At 35.4% G+C, this 25203-nt stretch overlaps 1 protein-coding gene across 22 annotated transcripts in view; it reads right to left on the bottom strand.

Moving 5' to 3' along the window:
* The window catches only part of TTLL5 (tubulin tyrosine ligase like 5), a 445087-nt gene that overhangs the window by 260195 nt on the left and 159689 nt on the right, over nucleotides 1–25203 (bottom strand). For all 22 annotated transcript variants that reach the window (XR_013160369.1, XM_077123116.1, XM_077123107.1 and 19 more), the window contains 3 exons: nucleotides 17503–17541; nucleotides 8233–8390; nucleotides 6989–7295 (listed from right to left, as the gene is read on the bottom strand). Coding sequence is in view for 21 of the 22 variants with exons in the window: in XM_077123116.1 (XP_076979231.1) it covers nucleotides 6989–7295; nucleotides 8233–8390; nucleotides 17503–17541 (504 nt within the window). In the remaining variant the exon portion in view is untranslated. The remainder of the gene's footprint in view (nucleotides 1–6988; nucleotides 7296–8232; nucleotides 8391–17502; nucleotides 17542–25203) is intronic.

Genomic DNA, 25203 nt, shown 5'->3' with positions numbered 1-25203 from the left:
AAGGATACAAATAAACAACATCAGAAACGAGAAGGGGATCATTACCATGCACCTTAAAGAAATTTAAAAAGCAACCATAAAAGGATACTATGAACAACTAGAGGCCAGCAAATCAAGGAACTTAGGTGAAATGAACAAATTTCTAGAAATACAAACAACCTATACTGACTCAAGAAAAAACAGAAAATCTCAACAAACCAATCAAAGTAAAGAGATTCGATCAGTTACCAAATCTTCCTACATGTGGCTACTCTCTAAGCCAATTCGGCAGGTGAACTCATTGCCTTCCCAGCACAATGTGGATATGACTCCCAGGGGTGAAAATCTCCCTGGCAACATGGGACAGGACTTGAGAGGATGAGCAATGACCCAGCATCATGGAATTGAGAAAGACTCCATGACCAAACAGGGAAAAAGAAAAATGACATAAAATAAAATTTCACTGGCTGAGATATTTCAAACAGAGTGGAGAGGTTATTCTGGAAGTTATTCTTATACATTATATAGATATTCCATTTTAGTTGATGGTGTATTTGCAGTAGCTAAAGGGAAGTACCTGAAACTGTTGAACATATTCTAGTAGTCTTGATTCTTGAAGACGATTGTAAAACTATACAGCTTTTACAATGTGACCATGTAATGATGAAAACCTTGTAGCTGATGTGCCCTTTATCCAGGGTATAGACAGAAGAGATAAAAAAAAAAAACAACAAATAAATAATGGGGGGGGAAAATGGTAAAAAAAAAAAAATGTGTAGATGCAAAACTAGTAGACAATGAGTATGGGTTTTTATTTTCTGGAGTGATGCAAATGTTCTAAAAATGATCATAGTGATTAATACACAACTATGTGATGATACTGAGAGCCACTGATTGTATACTTTGGATGGAATTTATGGTAGGTGAAGATATCTCAATAAAAACATATTTTTAAAAATCTCCCTACAAAGAAAAGCCCAGGGCCAGATGGTTTCACAGGGGAAATTTATCAAAGATTTCAAAAAGAAGTTAATGTCAATCCTGCTCAAACTCTTCAAAAAAACTGGAGAAAAAGGAACACTACCTACTCATTTTATGAGGCTAACATTGCTCATACCAAAACTGGGGAAAGATGCTACAAGAAAGGAAAACTACAGGCCAATCTACCTAACGAATATAGACGCAAAAATTCTCAAGAAAATGCCAGCAAATCAAATCCAATAACATCATAAAAGGCTTACACGCATGCAAGGGTGGTTCAACACAAGAAAATCAATGTAATGTAGCATATTAACAAATTGAAAGGAAAAAAATCACATGATCATCATGACTGATGCTGATAAAAGATTTGACAAAATTCAGCACCCTTTTCTGATGAAAACACAAAAGTTAGGAATCAAAGGATACTTCCTAAATATGATAAAGGGCATATATGAAAAACCCATAGCCAGCATGTTACTCAATGGGGAGGGATTGAAAGCCTTACCCTTAAGATCATGATGAGACAAGGATGCCTTCTGTCACCACTATTATTCAACATTGTACTAGAAGTTCTAGCTAGAGCAATCAGGCAAGAAAAAGAAATGAAATGCAACCAAACTGGAAAGGAAAAAGTATAACTTTCATTATTTGCAGATGACACAATGGTATACTCGGAAAATCCTGAGAAATCTATGACAAAGCTTCCTTTTTGTTCTTCTATTTAAAAAATATTTTTATTGGCAAATCTTCACATACATACAGTCCACACATGCTGTACAATCAATGGCTCACAATATTATCACAAAGCTGTATACTAATCACCACGATCATTTTAGAACATTTGCATTACTCCAGAAAAAGAAATAAAAATAACAAAGAAAAAACTCATACATCCCATACTCGTTACCCCTTCCTCTCATTGACTACTAGTATTTCAATCTACCTAATTTATTTTACCCCTTATTCCCCTTATTATTTATTTATTATCCATATTTTTTTACTCATCTGTCCATATCCTAGATAAAAAGAGCTACAGACACAAGGTTTTCACAACTGCACAGTCCAAGGAAACAAGTCTATCTCTCTCCAGCCAACACAACAAGCAATCTCACCACCCTCCCCCTGTCTATGTGGGACATGACTCCCAGGGGTGTGGACCTTCCTGCAATGTGGGACAGAAATCCTAGAATGAGCTAAGACTCAGCATCAAAGGATTGAGAAAAACCCTAGAATGAGCTGAGACTCAGCATCAAGGGATAGAGAAAACCTTCTCTACCAAAAAGGGGAAGACTGAAATGAGACAAAGTGGCAATGGCTGAGAGATTCCAAACAGAGTCGAGAGGTTATCCTGGAGGTTATTCTTATGCATTAAGTAGATATTACCTTGTTAACCAAGATGTAATGGAGAGGCTGGAGGGAACTGCCTGAAAATGAGCTGTGTTCCAATAGCCATGTTTCTTGAGGATGACTGAATAATGATATAGCTTTCACAATGTGACTGTGTGATTGTGAAAACCTTGTGTCTGATGCTCCTTTTATCTACCGTGTCAACAGACGAGTAGAACATATGGAATAAAAATAAATAATAGGGGGAACAAATGTTAAAATAAATTTACTTTGAAATGCTAATGAAAGCAAGGGGTAAGGAGTATGTTATGTACAATCTTTTTTTTCTGTTTTTGTTTTATTTCTTTTTCTGTTGTCTTTTTATTTCTTTTTCTAAATCGATGCAAATGTTCTAAGAAATGATGAACATGCAACTATGATGATATTGTGAATTACTGATTATATATGTTAATGTTTTAGTTCGTTTGTTAAATTTTTTTTAATTAATAAATAAATTTTTTAAAAAGTGAAAAAAAAAAGAATCTTCCACTCTGGCTACTTGGCCAAGTGTGCATTCCCCAGAGGGAAAGAAAAAAGAAACAAGGCTATTGGAACACAGCTCAACTATTTCAGGTACTTCCCTCCAGCCACTCCAATATACCATAAACTAAAAAGGGATATCTATATAATGTGTAAGAATAACCTGCAGGATAACCTCTAGACTGTGTTGAAATCTCTCAGCCACTGAAACTTTATTTTGTCTCATTTTTCTCTTCTCCCTTTTAGTCAAGAAAGGTTTCTCACTCCCATGATGCCAGGTCCCAGTGAATCTTAGGAGTTTCAATAAAGCTTCTTAAGCAAATAAATTCAGCAAAGTGCCAGGATACAAGATTAATGTGCAAAAATCAGTAATGTTATTATATGCAAGCAATGACCTATGTAAGGAGACAAGGAGAAAAATAATTCAAAACAACAACCAGGGCTGGCCACGGTGGCTCACTGGTAGAGTTCTCACCTGCCATGCCAGACACCACGGTTCAATTTCCAGTGCCTGCCTATCTTAAAAAAGGAAATAAACAACTAAAAGAATAAAGTATGGAGGAATAAACTTAACCAGGAATATAAAGGACCTGTACACAGAAAATTATAAAATATTGCTAAAAGAAATCAAAGAAAATCTAAATAGGTGCTCACAAATAGGAAGGTTAAATGGAGTTCAGAAGCCAATTCTACCCAAATTGGTCTATAGATTCAACACAATACCAATCAAAATTCCAACAACCTGTTTTGAAGACTTGGAAAAGCTAGTTATCAAATTCACTTGGAAGGGAAAGAGACTTCAAATAGCTAAAAATATCCTTAAAAAGAAGAATGTCGTGGGAGGACAAACACTTCCTAATTTTATAGCTTATTATACAAAGCCACAGTGCTCAAAACAGCACAGTACTGACACAAAGATAGAAAAATTGACCAATGGAATTGAATCAAGAGTGTGGAGAGAGACCACCAAATCTATGGTCAATTGATCTTTGAGAAGGCCCCTAAATCTACTGAACTGGGACAGAAAAGTCTTCAATAAATGTATTCCACAGATTAACACTACAAATATAAGTAAGTTCTTGCATGAACTTCTTCATAGGTATGAATCTTAAAGACGGAGTCATTATTTCCCCTCTATACCCCTGTATGTATGCTATGGTCTATATTTAACCTGAATACATCAACAGTACCACAGCAATGACAGGGAAAAATAATTGAAGGAGGGGAAAAGGACCTAAGTTAAGAGAGGTGTGGACTTTCTATTCGGTTGGGGTGTGTTTATTGGTTATTTTTCTCTTTTGAGCAATGAAAATTATCAAAAATTGAATGCTGGTAATTGTACAACTAAGTCCAGATAATGTGAGACATGGATTGTTTACTTTGGACATTATCCATGATACCCAATGGATGGAAATGGCTGAAGGATACATTGACTGAGAAGTAGAATGGCAAACTGCAGTGTAAACATATGATGGAATATTGTGTGGCTACAGAATGGAACAAAACCGTGAGACATGTCACAAGGAACATGAATCTTAAGGACATTATGTGGAAAAAATAAGCCAGAAGTAAAAGAACGAATATTGTACAGTCTCCTTTAGAAAATTCTTATAAGAAAACTGGGGCCTAGATTATAAGCTCTTATAGCAGTCATATCTAGTCCAGACTTGTAAATGTTATTTCCAGATTTTGAGATGCTATGCTATTTATGCATAATCTGTCTCTCACTGGAATTCTGGCTACCTGTATGACACCTAAGACTCCGAGTCAGAGTTCTGCAGCTTTGTAAGTCAGCATTGCTCCATACAACAACTGTTAAAGAAACTGAAAAAGAGATCAGCCTTCAATTAGAGATAGAACAAAGCCAATCAAGTTGGGACTAAGGTAAATCAGAATACAGGGGTAAAGATGATATTGTCTATATTTCAGAACTTCACGTACTCTATGAGACCAAAGGAAGAGAACTTTAGCTTGTCTAAAACCTAAATTTTCTGTAGTACATAATCTAACCCAACCTGTCTGGATACTTCATTTAAACAACCAAACACATAGAGCCCAGAATCGGAAGCTTGTAATTCTGTATAGCTTAATGTAATACCTGGATACATCCCAAGGTATGTTGGGCAGATAATTTTAAAATATTGGCCAAGTCCCTTGAGGGATGGGAGAAAAAATATGAACATATTAAGCTTTACCATAGGGGAACCCCCTGATACTGTCTCAAACATTAAGGACTCTCAAGTGAATAGACCAAGACCTTGATCTTGAGCTTTGCTCCTGTGAAGCTTATTTTTCCAGCAGAGAAGCTAAGTCTACCCATAGTTATGCCTAAGAGTTACTTCCAGGGGACCTCTTTTGTTGCTCAGACATGGCCTCTAAGCCCAACTCTGCATAGAAAATAATTACCTTCCTTTCTATGTGGGATATGATATCCATGGGTAAAAGTCTCCCTGGCAACGAGGGACATGACTTCCAGGGATGATCCTGGCCCTGGGACTGTGGGATTGATAGTGCCATTCTGACCCTATCCCATACTACTGATACTTCTTTCCATCACAAAAAAATTTAGAATGGGCAGAGCCCAAATATCCCTAAAGACTGGGTGAACAGTTAAAGTAGAAAGAGGAATTATAACAGAGAAGATAGGATTTAACAAATGAGTATGACTGCTGAATCATTATATTGATATTTCTTTTAGTCTCCAGTGTCTTGGAACAGGTAGAAGGAAAAACCTAAAATTGTGGAACAGTAACCCATACCAAACTCTGAAATCTGCACCATAACTATTTGTTGTATGTACTTTGAAATTTATTGCTTTTTTGTATTTGTTATATTTCACAATAAAAAAAAAAGTTTACCAAAAACAACAACAACTCTTATGTTCCTTATACTGACGAATGTCAAATTTGGAAAATTCAATTTTCTGATTATACCTAATCAGGGACTAGGCCCTGTCAATTTTACCTTGCAAATGTTGCTGAGTCCATCCCATTCTCTATGTTCCCATAGTCACTGCTCTGCTAAATCCTTCATCTTCCTGGCTCTGGGTTATTGTAACAGCCTCCTGAACTCACCTCCCTGTCTTTAGTTTCTCCTCTCATCAATGACCATTCCACACTGCAACCAGAATTCACTTTCTAAAACAAGATTTGACTATATCGCTCATTGGCTTAAAAATTATCTCATCTAAAAAATAAAGCCCCAGGACTCGGTTAAGGACCTTCACAACCTAACAATATCCATATTTCTAGCCTTCCTTCTAACCACACCCTTCTCTCCATGTAATTATACTATTCTAATCTGCATTTCACAAATATATCAAGGACATTCCAATTTCAGGGTCTTTGACTCCATCTCATCATTCCAGACTCACCTTAAAGGTTATGCCTTCATATTCCCTGACCACCACAGTCTAAAGTAGCCCTTTGCCCAATTACTCTCAAACATTACACTCTGTGTTTTATTGCAGTCATAGCACTTCTTACTGCCTAAAATTTCCTTGTTTCTTTGTCTGTCTTCTCTACTACACAAAGCTCCATGAGCCTTTCTTGTTCTCTACTGTAAACACTTAGAGCCTAGCATAATTCCTGGTATAGAGCAGGTACTCAATAAATATTTCTCGAGGGACTGAATGAATTGACAGTACTCTCATGCCTCTATTCCTTTATTCCATCTACCCTAGCACTCCCATACCAACCTCCCGAACCTTCTGAAACCCTGTTCAAAACTGTTTCAAAATCCTGTTTCAAAAACTCCTTCTCCATAATGCCTTTCTAGGGCTCCCAAGTAACACTGGTCACTCCTTTTTCTATGTCCTACAAGGTCTTTGTTCACACTGGGGTCACAGTCCTAGTTCTTTGTCTCTAATACTAAACCAAGAGCTATTTGAGCGCCTTGTCTTGGTCACCTTGAGCTCTTAGTGACTAACACTAAAATGTAACAAGTATTTGGTGGGCCACCGAAACCTGGGTTTGTATCATGGCTCTACAGATTAAATAGTAACAAGTAATTTAACTTCTCTAAGGTACAGTTTCCTTAATAAGAGTAATATCTAATTATAGTAATTACTGAAATAATAGAAAAAACTGCTATAAAGCCTTTAGCACAATATCCTGCATATAAGTCAGCTATTATCAGTATTACTATTATAAAAGGTACATACCTGAGATTTCCATTATCTTGCAGAATCTGCATTAGGTTAAATTTAGGCTCTGGCTCCTGAGTCTCAGTTTTACAGCACTGTTCACCTTTATTATTCCATTCAGGAACTTTCATGGAATTGTCTTTGGATGAATTTTCTACCAAAACGGTCAATGAAGGTGTATATTTGGCTTGATTTTCTCCAAGGGACCCTGCAGATTCCTCCTGGGAAGCTTCCTGCTCTTCATCTTCATTGTCTAATGCAACTTCTTCCTCCTCTTCACTCTCTGTCTCAGTTTTAACATTCATTTCAGCTGGTTGGGTAATCACTAAATGCGAAGAATCACTAATGTTGCTGAAAAAAGGATTAAATTTTCCTCTCTCCCAATACCTTCCTTTTATCTTTTTAGTAAAAACCCATTTCTAAATTAGACCAAAAACAAGTCACAAAATTATTAGCATACATATGTCACTCTCCAGACTTATATATTCTAAAAATCAATGACCTCTGTCAGAATTGATGTTTCTCATCAAAATTTATATAAGGTATACAAATGTACACAAAAGTTGGGGCAAAAAAAGTCTTAGTTGAGTAATTTCTATGGGGGCTAAACATGTAGAAGGGCATCTTTCATGGAGGTACAAAGAGTAGGAGAATATGTTTCTATCCCATGCTTATTCATTATCCTTCTATCCCAATGTGATACAAGCCCTGTGAGGACAGGGACCATGTTTTTTTTTTATTCACCATGTAAATCCAATGATTAGCATGAACCCTGATACAGGTGGTTCCACAAAGGAGAGAAATAAGCAAGTCAGTCAGGGACCTGCAGTAACAGGGAAGAATCTAGACAGAAAGAAATTTTGTTATGTCTGTTAATTTCTGAAATTTTTATACCATTGAGCAATGTCAGAGGATGAACTGGGCTTAATACTTAATTAAGAAAACCTGAATAATGAAGTTCAGGATTTTATTAAAGTTAAGCAAATATTATTTCTAAAGAATCACGTATTTATATATGCTGGGATAAGAATAAAAGCCAAAATGTGGGTGCTTCAGATATTCTTCAACACAAATATTACAGAATGGAAGGTTTAAAACTTATAATCCTTCTTAAATTAAGTGTTGGAGAAAAGAGTATATAAAAGAATTAAGCAAACATGATCAGGAAGGATGTGACCTATCAACTATTGATTATGAAGTTGGTTAACTCAGTCTGGCAGGACCTGGATATTGGACTTTGGTGAAAGCTCACCAGCAAGTACCTGGGTATTTTGGTCTCATTGCCCTCAATCTGCCACTCCGTCGTCTACGTTTTCGCACCTCCAGAGACAAGAGCTTCCTCTCATAAAGAACAGCATGCAGCTTGGCCTTTGAATTCAAACTCTCAACTTTCAATTCCGGTCCTCCATCAGCAGTCATTCTAAGGGCAAAACAATATGGTAGCTACAGCCTTTAGAAAGTTCTATCCTTTATTGTAAGGCAAGCTTTACAGGATTCTGTAATGATGACAGACTAAGCATGGTAGCTCTCGTGAATTCTAAAAGTCTGACAGACAAATGGCAACACTGGAATCTACATTAAAACCTCACTAATGGCCCGTCTAAACTCGTAAAATCTTCTGGAAAAAAATATATTTGAAGACAATGCATAAGGACTTTGTAAAATATTCAGTATTACTGGTTGATTATCTATTGCAGGGATCATAAAATGCCAGCTCATACCTTATGAACAGCTGGAAGATACTAGTAACATTTCAAATGTTAAGACAGGTGATGGCAAAAGGATTTTGTTTTACTGTTATGCATTATAACTTGCATATATATTATAAATGTTCTTTCGATTGTATACAAAACTTAATAAATACAGACTGAGAAGAGAGTGAGATGAGAGGAACAGCTGATAATCCGTGAATACAGTAATGCAGTGTTGACTGAGAGTCACTGGAATGTCTTAGTGAAAAGTTACCAAGACTTAGGACTCACCAAGCCTCAAACATTCCAACATAGGGAACTGTCAAGGCTCCTGCTCCTCTCCTGCATATTAATTACCTACAAGAGATGGTGGGGATAGGTGGGAAAGACTCTCCTCGTGTTGAGCACAGGTCAGGAGTTCGAGTCAGGCACAGATAGGACCTGCAGCAGATGTAGGACAAGGCCACTTTCAGCCAGGTCATGAATGGGAAATGGGGTGGGGAGAGTAGGATGGCAGCAACCACATTAGGAATTAGATCACAAATTAAGGAAGTGACTCACATCAGGCCTAGCCCAGACAAGGACTTAAGGGCAAAGTACAGGGCAGGAAGGGATAACAGGTCACCAAAGAGAGCATGGGCTCTAGGTCACTGGGTCAGAAAAGAAGTATCCAAGTAAGTGTCTGAAAGCAAGCAGCCAACTCTGTATACTTAGAACTCAAGGTCTAACTCTTTGGCTCTGAACTCGCTCCTAAAACTCTGCTTGTTAAAGGGTGTAATATCTGAACATATTCCCTCTCAGGTCAAGGAATTATCCCAGTTCCCCTGGGATTTTTCAGTCTCCGAGACTAAGAGAAAGGCTGTGTCATTTGGTCTGTTTTGGACTGTTTGATAGGGACTTCTGGGTGGATGAACAGGATCATAAATCTTAGGAAGTCCTTCTCCCCAGAGCAGGAAATTGAGCTAAGAATAGGGACGGCTCTGACACTGTGGACAGAAATGGGAAACAAAATAATGAAAAATAGTTCAAACTCAGCTTTCACAGTCCCAAAAACTGAACCTTACAAACACACACACAAAATGCTGTGAAAGTAGATTTTTAGCTAATTAAATGATAAAGAAAATAAAACAAATTTAAGAGAAAAATAAAATCATTCAAGGCATTTATTTCAATGAATGACTGGTCAACTCAGTCAAACCCAGTAATTCTGTAAGCAAACACAGGGAGGATTTAACACTGACATTTCCTTCCTTTAAGCACACTAACATTTCCTCCCTCTGAAGACATGTCTTTTAAAAACTTAATGTGATTTGACATAGCATAATGTTTTGGCTCATCCCAATTGAACGGGTGGGAATTGATTTGGCATCTTCATAAATCAAAGCCCAGTGTCTGCACTCATAAACCAATATCCATTTGCTTATAGATCTTTCTGCATGCATTGCCCCAAAATTATTCTTTATAACATTGTATAATTATAAATTATTCTTTATAATTTTGTATAAAGAGATTTTTTCCAATAAAGTGTTCAAGGTCATACCATAATAAAAAGCTTCTGTGAACATGAATCCTAAAAGATCAGAGATACAGAAAAGCTACTAAGAATTTTCTTCTCTGGATATATTTTTAAGTAATAATGATAAGCTAAGAAACCCTGGACAGATAAATTCTAACTAGTTCAAGGGAAGGAGGATAGGGGATGCTGGTATGAATCTGATAAACAGGAATTATAGCTCTATGAGGGCAAGGATGATGCTTGTTTTGTTCAAGTTTATGAGAGTGCTCAGCAAACAGATATTTTCTAATAAACAACTGAATTCCCTATAAAAAGTTGTAATATCTTTTATCTACATATTTAATTTCATTTTGCTATAAAAATATTTAAGTAAAAGCTTAAAGAATTGTATAGTGAGCATCCATATACCTACCACCCAGTTTCTATAATATTTCACTAAATTTGTTTTCTTATATATATATATCAGCCACTCATTCTCCCATCCATCCAGCCATTTAATTTCTAAGCATTTCAAATTAGGTTGCAGATATATATCAGTGCACTTTGCACCTAAGGACTTCAGCATGCATATCATTAATTGTCTGAGTTCAATCTTTTTTCATGTGAGGTAAAATTTATATAGTGAAATACCCAAATCTTAATGTCCACGTGATACGTTTTGACAAATGCATAGAGCTGTGTAACTCAGACTCTATCAAGAAATAAACCTTAGAAAGTTCTCTTGCCCCTTAATCAGTTTCTCCCCCATACCCCTATATTAGGCCACCAAATATTAGTTTTGCTTGTTCTAAAACATAATAAAAATAGAACTGTATAGCACATAATATTTTGTGAAAGTCTTCTGTCATTCAGCATGTTATTGAGACTCATCCATGCTGTCTGTGCCTCAGTATTCATCCCTGTGTACTGACAAATAGTAGTCCACTGTATGAACAATCCACAGCTTGTTTATCCATTCTCTTACTGCTGGAAACATAGACTATTTCCAGTTTTGGAATATTATGAGTAAAGCTGGTATGACTATTTTTGCACAAGTCATTTTGTAGTTATATTTTTCATTTCTCCTGGATAAAGATCTCAGGGTAGAATTGGTTGGTTTTCTAACAAACTGCCATACATGTTTTCTAAAAAGTACTTATATCAGTTTATGCTGTCAATGACAATTTAGCAGAGTTCTCCTTGCTCCACATCTCACCAACATTTGGTATTGTCAGTCTTTAAATTTTAGCCATTCTGCTGAATGTTTAGTGGCATCTCATGGCTTTAATTTGCAATTCCCTGATAACTAATGTTAAGCACGTTTTCATGAGCTTGTTGGCGATTCATGTATCTTCCTCCTGAAATGTTTAAATATTTTGCCCATTTTTAACTGTTTGTTATTATTGAGTTGTAGGAGTTCTTTATATTTTCCAGATACCAGACCTTTGACAAATATATCCTTAATAAATATCTTCACTCAGTCTGTGGCTTGCCTAATCATGTTTTTAATAGTGTTTTTTAAAAAGTATAACTTGAGGAAACCTAGCTTTCTTTTCCTCTATGTTTAGTGATTTCTAGGTCATGTTTAAAAACCATTTGACGATCCCAAACTCACAAAGATATGTTTTCCTCAAGAAGTTTTGTAATAATAGCTTTCATGCTTATCAATCATCTCTAATTTTTATGTAAAGTAGGGGGTTAGGGTTCATCTTTTAATATATGATACCATTTGTTAAAAAGTTTCCTTTACCAAAAGAAAAAAAAAATAAAATAAAACAGAAAAGAAAAATAAAAAAGTTTCCTTTCCCCATTGGATTATTTAGGCCTTTTGTTGAAAGCCTAATGGCTGTCTAAAAGTGGGTCTATTTCCAGGCTCTCTATTCTGTTTCAGTGATCAGTTTGTCATTACTATAGCTTTACAGTAATTCTTTAAGTCGGATAGTCTAAGTCTTTCTCAAGATTACTTCAGCTATTCTAGGGCCTTTGCATTTCCATATACATTTTTTTTTAAGTTGGTCAACTTCCACAAAAAAACACCTACTAGAATATAATGATTGGGATTGCATTGGATCCTTGGATCAGTTTGAGAAGAATGGATATTTTAACAATATTATGTTTTTCCATCCATGAATATGATATGCCTCTCCATTTATTTAGATCTTTTTAAATTTCCTTCAGTAATATTTAGTAGCTTTTAATCTACACGTACTGAAGATATTTTTGTAAAATTTATCTGTATTTTGTTTTCAAATGCTATCATAAGTGAAATTTTTATTTCATTTTCCAATCATTTACTGCTGGCACATAAAAATACAGTGGGTCACAGTACATTAAACTTGTATCCTAAGGTCTTGTCTATATGTTCTAGAAATTATTTTGTAAATGCCCTAGGATATCCCACTTAATCTGATTATATCATCCAAGAATAAAGACATTTTCTTTCTTCCTTTATAATTGGTATGCCCTTTCTTTCTTTCCTTCTTTTTTTCTTGCTTTATTGCACTGCCTAGGACCTCTTGTACAATGCGAATATAAGTGGTGAAAATGGACATCTTGTCTTCTTGCTAATCACAGGAATATAACCATCAGTATATCATCATAAACTATGATATTCACTAGGTTTTTCATAGAACTTCATCAGTTTCAAAAAAGTTCCCTTCTATTAAGTTTTCTCTTAAGTGTGTGTTGAATTTTGTCAGATGCCTTTTTTTTTTCACCTAATAAAATGATTATCTAGTTTTTCTTTTATGGTGAATTATATTGACTGATTTCAAATGTTAAACCAACCTTGTTTCTGAGATAAAGCTCAGTTGGTTAGGTGTATTATTCTTTTTATAAATTGGTGGATTTGATTTGCTAATATTCTTTTAAGAAATTTTGTGAATGTGCTTAAGGGATATGAGACTGTAATTTTTTTATTTAAATTTCTTTGTCAGGTTTCAGTATCATAGATATGATGACCTCATAAAATAAACTGGGATGTATCCTACTTTTTAAGGCTTTGTAAAACCCTGTTATTATCCTTCCTTGAATGTTTGATAGAATTTGCCGATGAAAGGGTTACTACAAAGTTACATTTTTAATTGCAAATCAATTTCCTGAATAGATACAGGGCTATTCAAAATTTCAATTTCAGATCTGTCAGTTATGATAAGTGTTCCCTCCTCTCCTCCCCACACAAAAACTTTAATCATTTCATCTAAGTTGTCAAGATCATTGGAATAAAGTTACTAAATATTATCATAATACCCTTTTATATCTATAGGATCTATAGTGATAGACCCTCGTTCCCATCTGATATTGGTAATTAGCATTCTCTTTTTTTCTAGACCAGACTACCTAAGCATTTATCAATTTTGTTATCTTTCTGATGAACAAATTTTGGGTTTTATTAATTTTCTTTGTTATTCTTTATTCTGTTCTTTATTATTTCCTTTCTTCTACTTACTTTGGGCTACTCTTCTTTTTCTAGCTGCTTAAAATGGAACATTAGATCAGTGATTTTAGTCCTTTCTTTTCTAATAAAAGCATTTAACCACTACTTTAACTGAAACCTACATATTTTAATATTTTTTTTCAGTTAAAAAAATTCTAATTTCTCTTGTGAGTTCTTCCTTGACTAATGGATTATTTAGAAATGTGTTGTTTAATTCCCAAATATTAGGTAGTTTTCTATTGTTAGTGATTTCTAATTCCATTGTGGTCAAAGAATATACTGATATTCATCTTTTTAAATTTAAGACTTGTTTCATGTGCCAGTAAATGGTTTACCCTGGTATATACAATATATGCATATAAAAATAATGTGTATTCTGCAGTTTTTAGATGTCAATTAGATCAAGACGGGCAATGGTATGATTCAGATCTATATCATTAATTTTTCATCTACTTATTCTATCAATTACTAAAGGGGTGGTGCTAAATCTCCAACTATAACTACGGATTTGTCTACTTCTCTCTTTAATTCTATCAGTTTTTTTCTTTATGAAGGTTTATATTGTTATTAAGTGGATTTACATTCATAATTGTTAAGTCTTCCTGATAAATTGAGCATTAGATAAAATTGAAATGTCTCCTTTATTTCTGTTAATGCTTCCAGTCTTAAAGGCTACTTTGCCTGATATTAATACAGCCATTCCAACTTTCTTGTGATTTATATTTGCAGGATATATCTTTTGCAATCCTTTTACTTTCTAACTGTCTGTGTCTCTATATTTAAAGTGCATCTCTAGTAGACATATATAGTTGGGTCTGGCATTCTTTCAACTATGACAATCTCTGCCTTTTAATCGGAGTTTTATTTCATTTATTTTGAAAGTAACTGTTGAAACATTTGGATATAAATCTATTATTTTACTATTGTTTTTCTATTTGTCTCCTCTGATGTTTTTTCCTTTTCCTTTTCTCCTGCCTTCTTTTTGGTTAAGTAAATATTTTCTAAAATTCCCTTTTATTACTGACTTTCAAGCTATACCTCTTTGCATTTTAAGTGGATGTTCTAAGGAATGCAATAACACATCCTGAAATTTTCAAAGTCTAGTGGGAGTTAATATTTCAATATATCACTAAAATCTAAGAACCTTGCATCCATATAGGTTCATCTGTCAACTACCCAATGCTATAGTTGTCATATATAGTACATATATATAATTTATTAATTCCACAATAAAATGTGATTATTTTTGCTTTAAACATTCACGTGCATAAAAAATTCAGAGGAAAAAATGGCTTTGTAATTTTTCACCTATTTACCATTTCTGGTGCCCCTAATTCCTTCTTGAAGCCCATCTAGTAGCATTCCATCTCAACCTGAAGGATTTCTTTGAAATTTTTTATAGTGCAAATCTACTGGTAAATTTTCTTTTATCTAAAAAGCTCTTTATTGTGCTTTCATCAGTGAAGGACAGTTTTACTGTATATACAGTTCTGGGGTGACAGTTTTTTCCTTAGACACTTTAAAGATGCAATTCCATGGTCTTCTGGCCTCAACGTCAGGAGTCATTTGAGTTATTGTTTTTCTGTATTTAATGTTTTGTTTTTCTGTGACTGATGTCAAGATTTCTCCTTATGTTTGGTTTTCAGCCATTTGACTGTTATGTGCATCGGTGTATTTTTCTTTGTATTCATCTTGCTTGCTGCTTTTAATGAATACGAAAATGTGTCTCTTTCTCCAAACTTTAGAAATTTTCAGGCAATTATTTAAATATAATTTCTGTCCCATTCTCTCTCTTCTCTACTTCCGGGACTCCAAATACACGTTAACACTTTTGATTCTTTTTACAAATTACTGAACTTTGATCAGGTACTGTATTTTTTTCCCCATTTAAATCTCTGATTGGGTCATTTCTACTAATTGATTTTCAAGTTCATTAACATCTCCTATTTGCTAGCTAAAATCTAGTTAGGTTTATAATTTTCATTTGGTTCTTTTTTACAGTTTAAATTTCTCCACTGAAATTTCCTATTTGTTCATTCATTATGAACATATTTTCCTTTATATTCTTGCTCATAGTTATAATAGCTGCTTTAAAATCCTTGTCTACTAAGCCTAACATTGGGTCACCTCAGGGATTACCTCCATTTATTGCCTTTTCTCCTGAGTATGGGTCCTATTTTCCTATTTCCTTAGGTGTCTGGCAATTCTGGATTATATTCTGGACACTGTGGATAATTCGCTTGACTCTGTTATCTTTCTTGGAAGAGTACTGACTTTTTTTTGCTTGTTTGTTGAAGCAAGCAAATAACTTAGCTAGACTCAAACACCAAACTCTGTAGTGGGCAGAAGTTACAATTTCTATTCAATGCTTTTATCTTCAACTGGCAGTTTGGAGTCTGTCCCACACATGCATCATTAAGGAGTCAGTCAGAAATGTGGGTGAAGTTTATACACATAATTAGGGGATTCTCCTTTCTAGTTACTTTTTCTTACATTTCCCCCTACTCTTTTTCATGCTGCTATGGTCACTCTGCACTTCAGTCTCTAGTTCTGTAAACCAGTAACACTGTAGGCTTCTATCCAAGTTTTAGCTACCCATCCTGGCAACAAATGGAGTCTATTCAAGGGCTAAAAGCTACAAAAAGTGAAAAAAACTCATCCAATGCCATCCCTAGTTGACAAGTGCAGACTCCCAACTTCGGCCTGGTAAATTCACTAGTGCCTTTGGGTAATTGTTATTTGTGTTTACTTCAGAGTTTATGGTTTTTATCTGCTGGAAGGTTGGTATGATTAGAACTACTCTACCATTCAGTTATCACTATTTGTTTACTCAGCTACTCAATTTCATTTTTAATGTAAGCCAAATAAGGGTGGCACATCAACTGTATCTGAATGTTTTTACTAACAATATATACCAAAAAAGAAAATGCTAGAATTCATTTATTTGCATTTCTAGTCCACCAAAAATTCCCTACTGATGGAAAAATAAAATGTGTAAGAAAAAAAAAGACAGTATGAAACTCACTGAATTGCAAATATTTTTGTTCTTTAACATTTTTCCTTTTGTTTGTTTTTAATTTCAAAACTGATAGAAGTATATTCTATGAGGCCTATTCCTTGGCTTAAACCTGGAGAAAATTTACAAACATTTCAAGTCAAGCTACCAATTTTATTTCTCCAGTTCTGCATTTTATTAAATGGTATTCATAACATTTTCCTTCTTTAAAGAAAAATTTAGATTTATGCTACAAAGGGCTTGGGTGAGAAACCAAGTTCATCGTGATTAATTCCTAAATGCAAAATAAAAAGCTAGGAAAAAAAGCTAGATATGAGAAGTTTAGATCTTGTTGCCGTCATTTTTGTTATTTAAAGAACCACAGTACAAAGGGGATAATCTACTGTCTCTCACGATGATCAGAATGTGTGTACAGGTTCTACAGCTTTTGTGGTGGTTGCAGTCTCCATTTAGACAAAGACTTCCCAGCCCTTCCTCTAACACCTTTCTCTCCTCCACCAAAATAAAAAGCCAGAGATATTTTGCATACTTCTAGTTCTGCGGCGAACTGAATACAGGCTGTACACAAGCCCATAAGGTGCATGCTCCCTGTGTTAAGACTAAAATATAAACCCTTATTTCACTCTAACATGACAATAGGTTTCAAATCTGATTAAAACTTGGTCTCTCATACAGCCAAAGAAGGAAAATTACATAACTATAGCTATAATAGAGCAAATCCCAAATTTAGTTTGTGAAAAGTGGCCACAGAATAGTGACTGAGTAGAAACCATTTTCAGGTTACCAATCAAACTGAACAAGACTGAAAAGTTACATAAAGCATCATGCTTAGTCTGTGCATGGTCACACATTTTACATGTGGAAAGAATTTTTCAACTTTTAAAATTCAGTTACCGTGTTCTTCCTGTCAATAAGTTTCTTCTTGGGTTTCCCCTATAAAAAGTAGAAAGGACAATGGGTTAGGGTATGTTATTCAGGCATTCTCTTTGAATTCATACATACATATAACTCCTCAAGTTTTTACTGCAAAGACTCAATACCAATTTAGGCCAGGGAGGGCATCTTTGGGGAGAAAAGGCAAAAAGATGAATTGAGAACATTCTCAGAAAAGAGTAGAGTTCTGAGAACTTAAAGGAGTCTTAAAAAAACAAAAAGGAAAGGACAAATGAATTCTAGAAAAAAATAACTGCTTATATTTGCATATGTATTTACAAAGCAAATTACTCTCCCCAACAACCATATGAAGATTATTATTAGCTCCATTATATAAAGGAAGATACAGAACAAGATAATTTTGTTTACATACCCAAGGTCAGAACTTAAGGGGGTTTAATTTGAACCCAGGGCTTAGGTGTCAGACTCAGTGCTCTTTCTACCTTCACTGAAGTATATTAGGAAAGGAAACCAATCTCAATTCTCAGGGGGTTCAGAAAAGATGCTCATCAGAAATAGAGTTTGCACAATTAAAAGAAAATATCTTTTAAAAAGATGATGGTCGAGCTTCCAGGAAGAGGCTGACCGGAGTGGAGTGAGTTCATTCCTGCTCTCTGAAGCAAGACAGGAGATGGTGAGAAAATGTCTAGGACTGCAGGTCCCAGGGTATGAGCAGGAGGGTCTTTAGGCAGTTTTGGGGGAGGAGGAAGATGGGGGAGAGTGAGTGAGACGGGTGACCCGGATTCCCACTGACTGGGCTGCGGTATACCAGGGAGGTGAAATTGGAGGGAACTACCCATCCTCAGTTACAGCTTGCACAGCTGGCGACTGGGGAAACCTCCCCACGTGACTGTGGTAGACAGCACCCCCAGGGAGCTCAGAGGCCAGCGGCAGGGGAGGGCCCAGGAGTGGTGGTAGTGATCACCCGTTCGGATGTGGGAATAGCCACTCGTACTCGCGGTTGTCTGGCAGGCCCACCAGCACTGCAGATCAGCTGGTCAGCCGATCCTAAACGCACTGGTTGGCTCCCCGGCCCCCCCCCCCCCCCGGCAGAGCCCCGCCAGCCAGCTGCCCCAGATGAGCAGCCCCCCCGTGGAAGCTGCCCCCTGCTGAGCTTGCAGACACTGAATGGCTCAGGCCAAGAGGTGCGGAGCTGAGGACGGAGTAGACTCCAGTGCGCCATCTGCTGGCCAGACCCGGTAAGTGCAGGTAAACTGCACCGGGCAAGGATGGGAGAGATTGAGGGAGGAAGAGCCTCACGGTTGCCACCTGCTGGGAAGAAGAGGCTAAGAGTTCAGCTTGGGTCTCCTGCATGGCAGTCGGCCATTCTGACACTGGAGTATCTGTGCACCCTGGCCTAACTTATTATAGACCCTTAAGTCGAATTGTATCCCCTACATGAGATCTGGACTTTGATTTGGCAGAGAATAACTAACAAACAAAATGTAAAAGGAAACATTCAGCAAAAACAAAGGAATACAAAACTTCAGAAGAGTGAAGGAAACCTATTTGCATAATAACTATATCAAAATAATTAAATGGCCAGAACACAACAGAAAATCACAAAGCACACGAAGGTCTAAGCAGAAATGGCCCAGCCAAATGACCAAATCAAAATTCCAGAGGGGACAGAGAATACGGGACAACTACTCAAGGATATTCATAAAGAAATAAAGGATATCAGGAAGACACTAGAAGAGCATAAAGAAGAATTTGACGGGTTAAATAGAAAAAAAGGCAGATCTCACAGAAGCGAAAGATACAGTAGACTAAATAAAAAATATACCAGAGACACACAATAGCAGATCAGAAGAAGCAGAAGGAAGAATAAGTGAGCTAGAAGATAGAACAACAGAAGTAGAAAGCATAAAAGAACAAATGGCAAGAAAGATGGAAAAAATGCAACTGGATTTAAGGGAAATGATAGACAATAAGAAGCACAAAAATATAAAAATTATCAGTGTTTCAGAAAGAGAAGAGAAGAGTAAAGGGTTGGGAAACTTAGTTGAAGATATAATTGGAGAAAACTTCCCAACCCTTATAAAAGACACGAATATGTTCATCAAAGAGGCCCAGTAAACTCTCAATAGAATAAATCTGAACAAGCCCTAAGACACACACTAATCAGACTGTCGGTGTTGAAGAGAAACTGAAAGTCCTGAAAGCCGAATAAGAAAAGCAATCTACTACACACAAAGGAAAACACTTAAGACTGACTTCAGACAACTCAACAGGCACCACAGAAGGAAGAAGGCAGTGGTGCAATATTTTTAAGATCCTGAATAAGAAAGGCTTTCAACCAAGAATTCTTTATCCAGCCAAGTTATCCTTCAAAATTGAGGGAGAGATTAAAATCTTCAAAGATAAAGAAAGATTGAGAGAACTGGTCAACAAGAGACCAACACTACAAGAAATACTAAAGGGAGCCCTTTCAGCTGATAAAAAAAGACAGGAGAGGGAGGTCTGAAGGAGGCACAGAACTGAAGAATACGAGTAAAGGTGATTTAAAGGAAAAGAGAGAAAGAAGGAAAATAATATATAGCTCTGACAAATAAAAACTAAAGGACAAGATGGAAGAATTAAGAACTGCTTTTACAGTAATTACCTTGAAAGTTAATGGCTAAACTCACTAATTGAAAGATACAGACTGACAAAATGGATCAAAAAACATAATCCATCTATATGCTGTTTACAAGAGATGCATTTTGGACTCAAGGGCACAGATTGAAAGTGAAAGTATGAAAAAAGATTTTCTATGCAAGCTGTAAGCAAAAGAAAGCAGGAGTAGCTATACTAATATCAGACAAAGTAGATTTTAAATGTAAAGACATCATAAGAGACAAAGAAAGACACTACATATTAATAAAAGGGACAATTCACCAAGAAGAAATAACAATCATAAATGTGGATGCTTCCAATCAAGGATCTCCAAAGTATATGAGGCACATATTGGAAAAACTGAAAGGAGCTATAAGACATATCAACAGTAATAGTGAGAGACTTCAATATACCACTCTCCGCTATAGACAGAACAACCACACAGAGGATCAATAAGAAAATAAGAGAACCTAAACAATAAAATTAATTAATTAAATCTAATAGACATATATAGATCATTACATCCCAAAACACCAGGAAACACATTCTTCTCTAGTGTACATTGAACATTCTCCAGGATAGATCATACACTGGGACATAAATTTAATAAGATTGAAATTATCTGAAGGATTTTCTCTAATTACAATGGAATATCACTGGCAATTAAAAATGACCAAAGAACCAGAGCTTTCACAAATATATGGAGATTAAACAACACACTCTTAAACAATCAGTGGGTCAAGAAAGAAATTGCTACAGAAATCAGTAAATATCTGGAGTCAAATGATAATGAGAATACTACATCTCAAAACTTAGCGGATGCAGCAAAGGCAGTGCTGCGAGGGAAATTATTGCCCTAAATGCCTATATTAAAAAACAAGAATGAGCAAAACTTGACGATTTAACTGCTCACCTGGAGAATTTAGAGAAAGAACAGCCAACTAACTCCAAAGCAAATAAAAGAAGGGAAATAATAAAGACAAAAGCAGAAATAAACAAACTGGAGAACAATAAAACAATAGAAAGAATCAACAAAACAAAGTTCTTTGAGAAAGTTAATAAAATTGATGGTCCCCTAGCTAGACTAACAAAGAAAAGAGAGAGGACATAAATAAATAAAATGAGAAATGAGAGGGGGGGTTGTTACCACAGATAATGAAGAAATTTAAAAAATCACAAGAGAATATTATGAACAATTATATACCAACAAGCTAGATAACTAAGTGAAATGGACAAACTCCTACAATGAATTACCTATAGTGACTCGAGAAGAAACAGAAGATCTCAACAAACTAATTACAAGTAAAGAGACCCATCAGCCATCAAAAATCTTCCCAAGGAAAAAAAAAAAAAAAAAAGCCCAGGACCTGTTGGCTTCACAGGAGAATTTGATCAAACTTTTCAAAAAGAACAGCAATCCTGCTCAAACTCTTCCAAAAAACTGAAGAAAAAAGAATGCTACCTAACTCATTTTATGAAGCTAACATCACCGTAATAACAAAATCAGATAAAGATGCTATAAGGAAAGAAAACTAAAGCCCAATCTCCCTAATGAACACAGATGTGAAAATTCTTAACAAAATACTAGGAAATCATATCCAGAACATTAAAAGAATTACACATCACGATCAAGTGGGATTCATACCAGGAATGCAAGGGTGGTTCAACATAAGAAAATCAATCAACATAATACAGCACAGTAACAAATCGAAAGGGAAAAATCACATGATCATATTGATTGATGCTGAAAAACCATTTGACAAAATCCAGCATCCTTTCCTGATAAAAACACTTCAAAAGTTAGGCATCGAGGGTGGGCCACGGTGGCTCACCAGGGTTTGATTCCCGGTGCCTGCCCATGCAAAAAAAAAAAGTTAGGCATCGAAGGAAACTTACTCATTATCATAAAGGGCATATATGAAAAACCCATAACCAGCATCAAACTTAATGGTGAGAAACTGAAAGCATTCCCCTTGAGATCGAAGACCAGACAAGGATGCCCATTATCACCACTACTATTCAGCATTGTAGTAGAAGTACTAACTGAGCAATTAGATAGGAGAAAGAAATAAAAGGTATCCAAATAGGAAGGCAAAAAGTAAAACTTTCATTATTTGAAGATGACATGATCCTATACTTAGAAAACCCTGAGAAATCTACAATACAACTACTTAAGCTAATAACCAAATTCAGCAAAGTGGCAGGATACAATATTAATGTACAAAAATCAGAAATGTTTCTATACATAAGCAATGACCTACCTGAGGTGACAACTAAGGAAAAGATTCCATTCAGAATCGCAACCAGAAGAAGTATCTAGAAATAAGCCTAACCAGGGATGCCAAGGATTTACACACAGAAAATTACAAAAAAAATTCCTAAAAAAAAAAAAAAAGGTGACCTAAATAGATGGAAAGATATTCCATGCTCATGGATAGGAAGGTTGAATATCATCAAGATGTCAGTTGATGATGTCACATCTAATGTCAGATTACCAAAATGATCTACAGATTCAAGGCAATACCAATAAAAAGCCCAACAACCTACTTTGAAGACTTGGAAAAACTGCTATCAAATTTATATGGAAGGGAAAGAGACCTCAAACAGCTAAAGATATCCTAAAAAAAAAAGAGTAAACTGGGAGGCCTATCACTTCCTGACTTTAAAGCCTACTATAAAGCCACAGTAGTCAAAACAGCATGGTACTGGCACAAAGACAGAAGGACTGACTAGTGGAATAGAATCAAGAGTGCAGAGACTGACCACCTATTTTATGGACATTTGAACTTTAATAAGGTCCCCAAATCCACTTAATTGGTACAGAATAGTCTTTTCAATAAATGAGCATGGGAGAACTGAATTTCAATAGTCAAAAGAATGAAAGAGGACCCCTACCTTACACCCTATACAAAAACTAATTCAAAATGGATCAATGACCTAAATGTAAAAGCCAGTACCAGGAAACTTCTTGAAAAAAAATGTAGGGAAACATCTTCAAAATAGGAGATAGCTTCTTAAACTTTACACCTAAAGCACAAGCTGTGAAAGAAAAAGATAGACAAACGGGAAGTCCTTAAGATCAAGAGCTTGTGTGCTTCAAAGGACTTCGTTAAAAAGGTCATGAGGCAGCCAACTCAATGGAAGAAAATATTTGGAAACCACTTATCAGACAAAGGCTTGATATCCTGTGTACATAAAGAAATTATAAGGGGGTGTGAGGGTAGTTCAGTGATAGAATTCTCACCTGACATGCAAGAGACCTGTGTTCGATTCCTAGCCCATGTACTCCCCCCCCCCAAAAAAAGAAACAGGCAAACAAACGAAAAACCACACAAAACAAAAATTCAACAAATGGTGCTGCAATAAGGGGATACTCACATGGAAAAAGAATGAAATATGACCCCTGCCATACAGCATACAAAGCAAAGAAGAAAAAAAAAATACAGCTCATCAACAAAAGAACAAACAGCCTAATTGTCAGAGGAAATGAATCAGCACTTTTCTGTTGAGCAAATACAGATGGTTAAACAGCACATGAGGAGCTGCACATCTTTCTTGGCTAGAAGATAAATGCAAATTAAGATGACAATGCAATATCACCTCAATCCTATAAGAATGTCTGCTATTAAACAAACAGGAATTATAAATATTGGAGAGGATGCAGAGAAATTAGAACACTTCTTCACTGTTAGTGGGAATGTAAAATGGTTCAGCTGCTATGGAAATCAGTTGGTGATTCCTCAGAAAACTGAATACTGAGTTGCTCTATGAACTGGCAATACAAAACTCAGTAATATGCCCAGAGTTGAGGGCAGTGACACCAAAAGACATTTGCACACCGATGTTCACAGTGTCGCTATTCACAATTGCCAAGAGACGGAAACAATCCAAATGCCCATCAGTAGATGAGTAGATAAACAAAATGTGGTAAATACATACTATGGAATATTATGCAGCATTTAGATAAAATGATGTCCCAACATACACGGCAACATGGATGAACTTTGAGGACATAAGTGAAATAAGTCAGACACAAAAGGACAGATACTGTATGATGCCATTATTATGACTGATCAAGCCACCAGTGTTTCGGAGTAGCTAGAAGGAAAAATCTGAGGTCAGAGCATGGTAGCCCATGACAAACTCTGGGAACTGTCCTGTAGCTGCTTGTTGAAGTATGGTTTGAAAATTATCGATTTTTTTCTTTCTTTCTTTTCTGTGTATATATATATATATATATATATATATATATATGTTACATTTTACAACTAAAACACAGTTCAAAAAAAAAAAAACCACTATAGGCAGTTATAGTAATACTAGCTAAAATAAATTCCTGAAATCAAAAATTTGAAAATATTTAGTAACAGCTCACTACTATAGCAAAGTTGGTATTTGTAAAATTTTTTACTTGATATTTTGGGAACACATAGTTTTAATAGTTAATCAAATGGTATTTAAGATACTGTTTAATATTTAGAATTCAAGTTACTGTGATATCTGTATTTATAGATGTTTTTCCTTCCTTACTCTAATTTTAAATTGGTTTACGAAACACATTGTACACACAGGTTTTACGATGATTACTTAGATTTCTTTTTTAATTTGCCTATGGATAAGCTAACTAAGGTACCATTTTAGGTGGTTAAGATTTCCATATGTTAATTGTTAAAATATTTGTATCTTCATATTTTCCTGAAATAAGGAAAGTATTTTGTAACATAAGTCATTACTATAGCAATGCAGATATTCGTAAGAACTTTCTACTTGACATTTTGAGAATATTCACAATTCTGGCAGCTGATCAAATGGTATCTAAGTTAGTGTTTAATATTTAGAATTTAAGAACTTTGTTATCTGAATATGCAGATTTTTCCTTGGTGCCTCAATTTTAAATTGGTTTATGAAATTTACTGCACAAACACAGGATTTACAATGATTATATGGATTCTTTATTTAATTATGCCTTTGGTTAAGCTAAGGAAGATACCCATTTTTGGTGGTTCTAAGTGTATTGTTTGTTTTCTTAAATTAAAAAATAAATAAGATGATGGTTTCCATTGT

The sequence above is a fragment of the Tamandua tetradactyla genome, chromosome 12 (assembly GCF_023851605.1).
Source record: "Tamandua tetradactyla isolate mTamTet1 chromosome 12, mTamTet1.pri, whole genome shotgun sequence".
NCBI classification, from domain to species: Eukaryota; Metazoa; Chordata; class Mammalia; order Pilosa; family Myrmecophagidae; genus Tamandua; species Tamandua tetradactyla.
The sequence above is the reverse complement of the archived record's forward strand: the minus strand, read 5'-3'. Positions and strand labels throughout refer to the sequence as shown.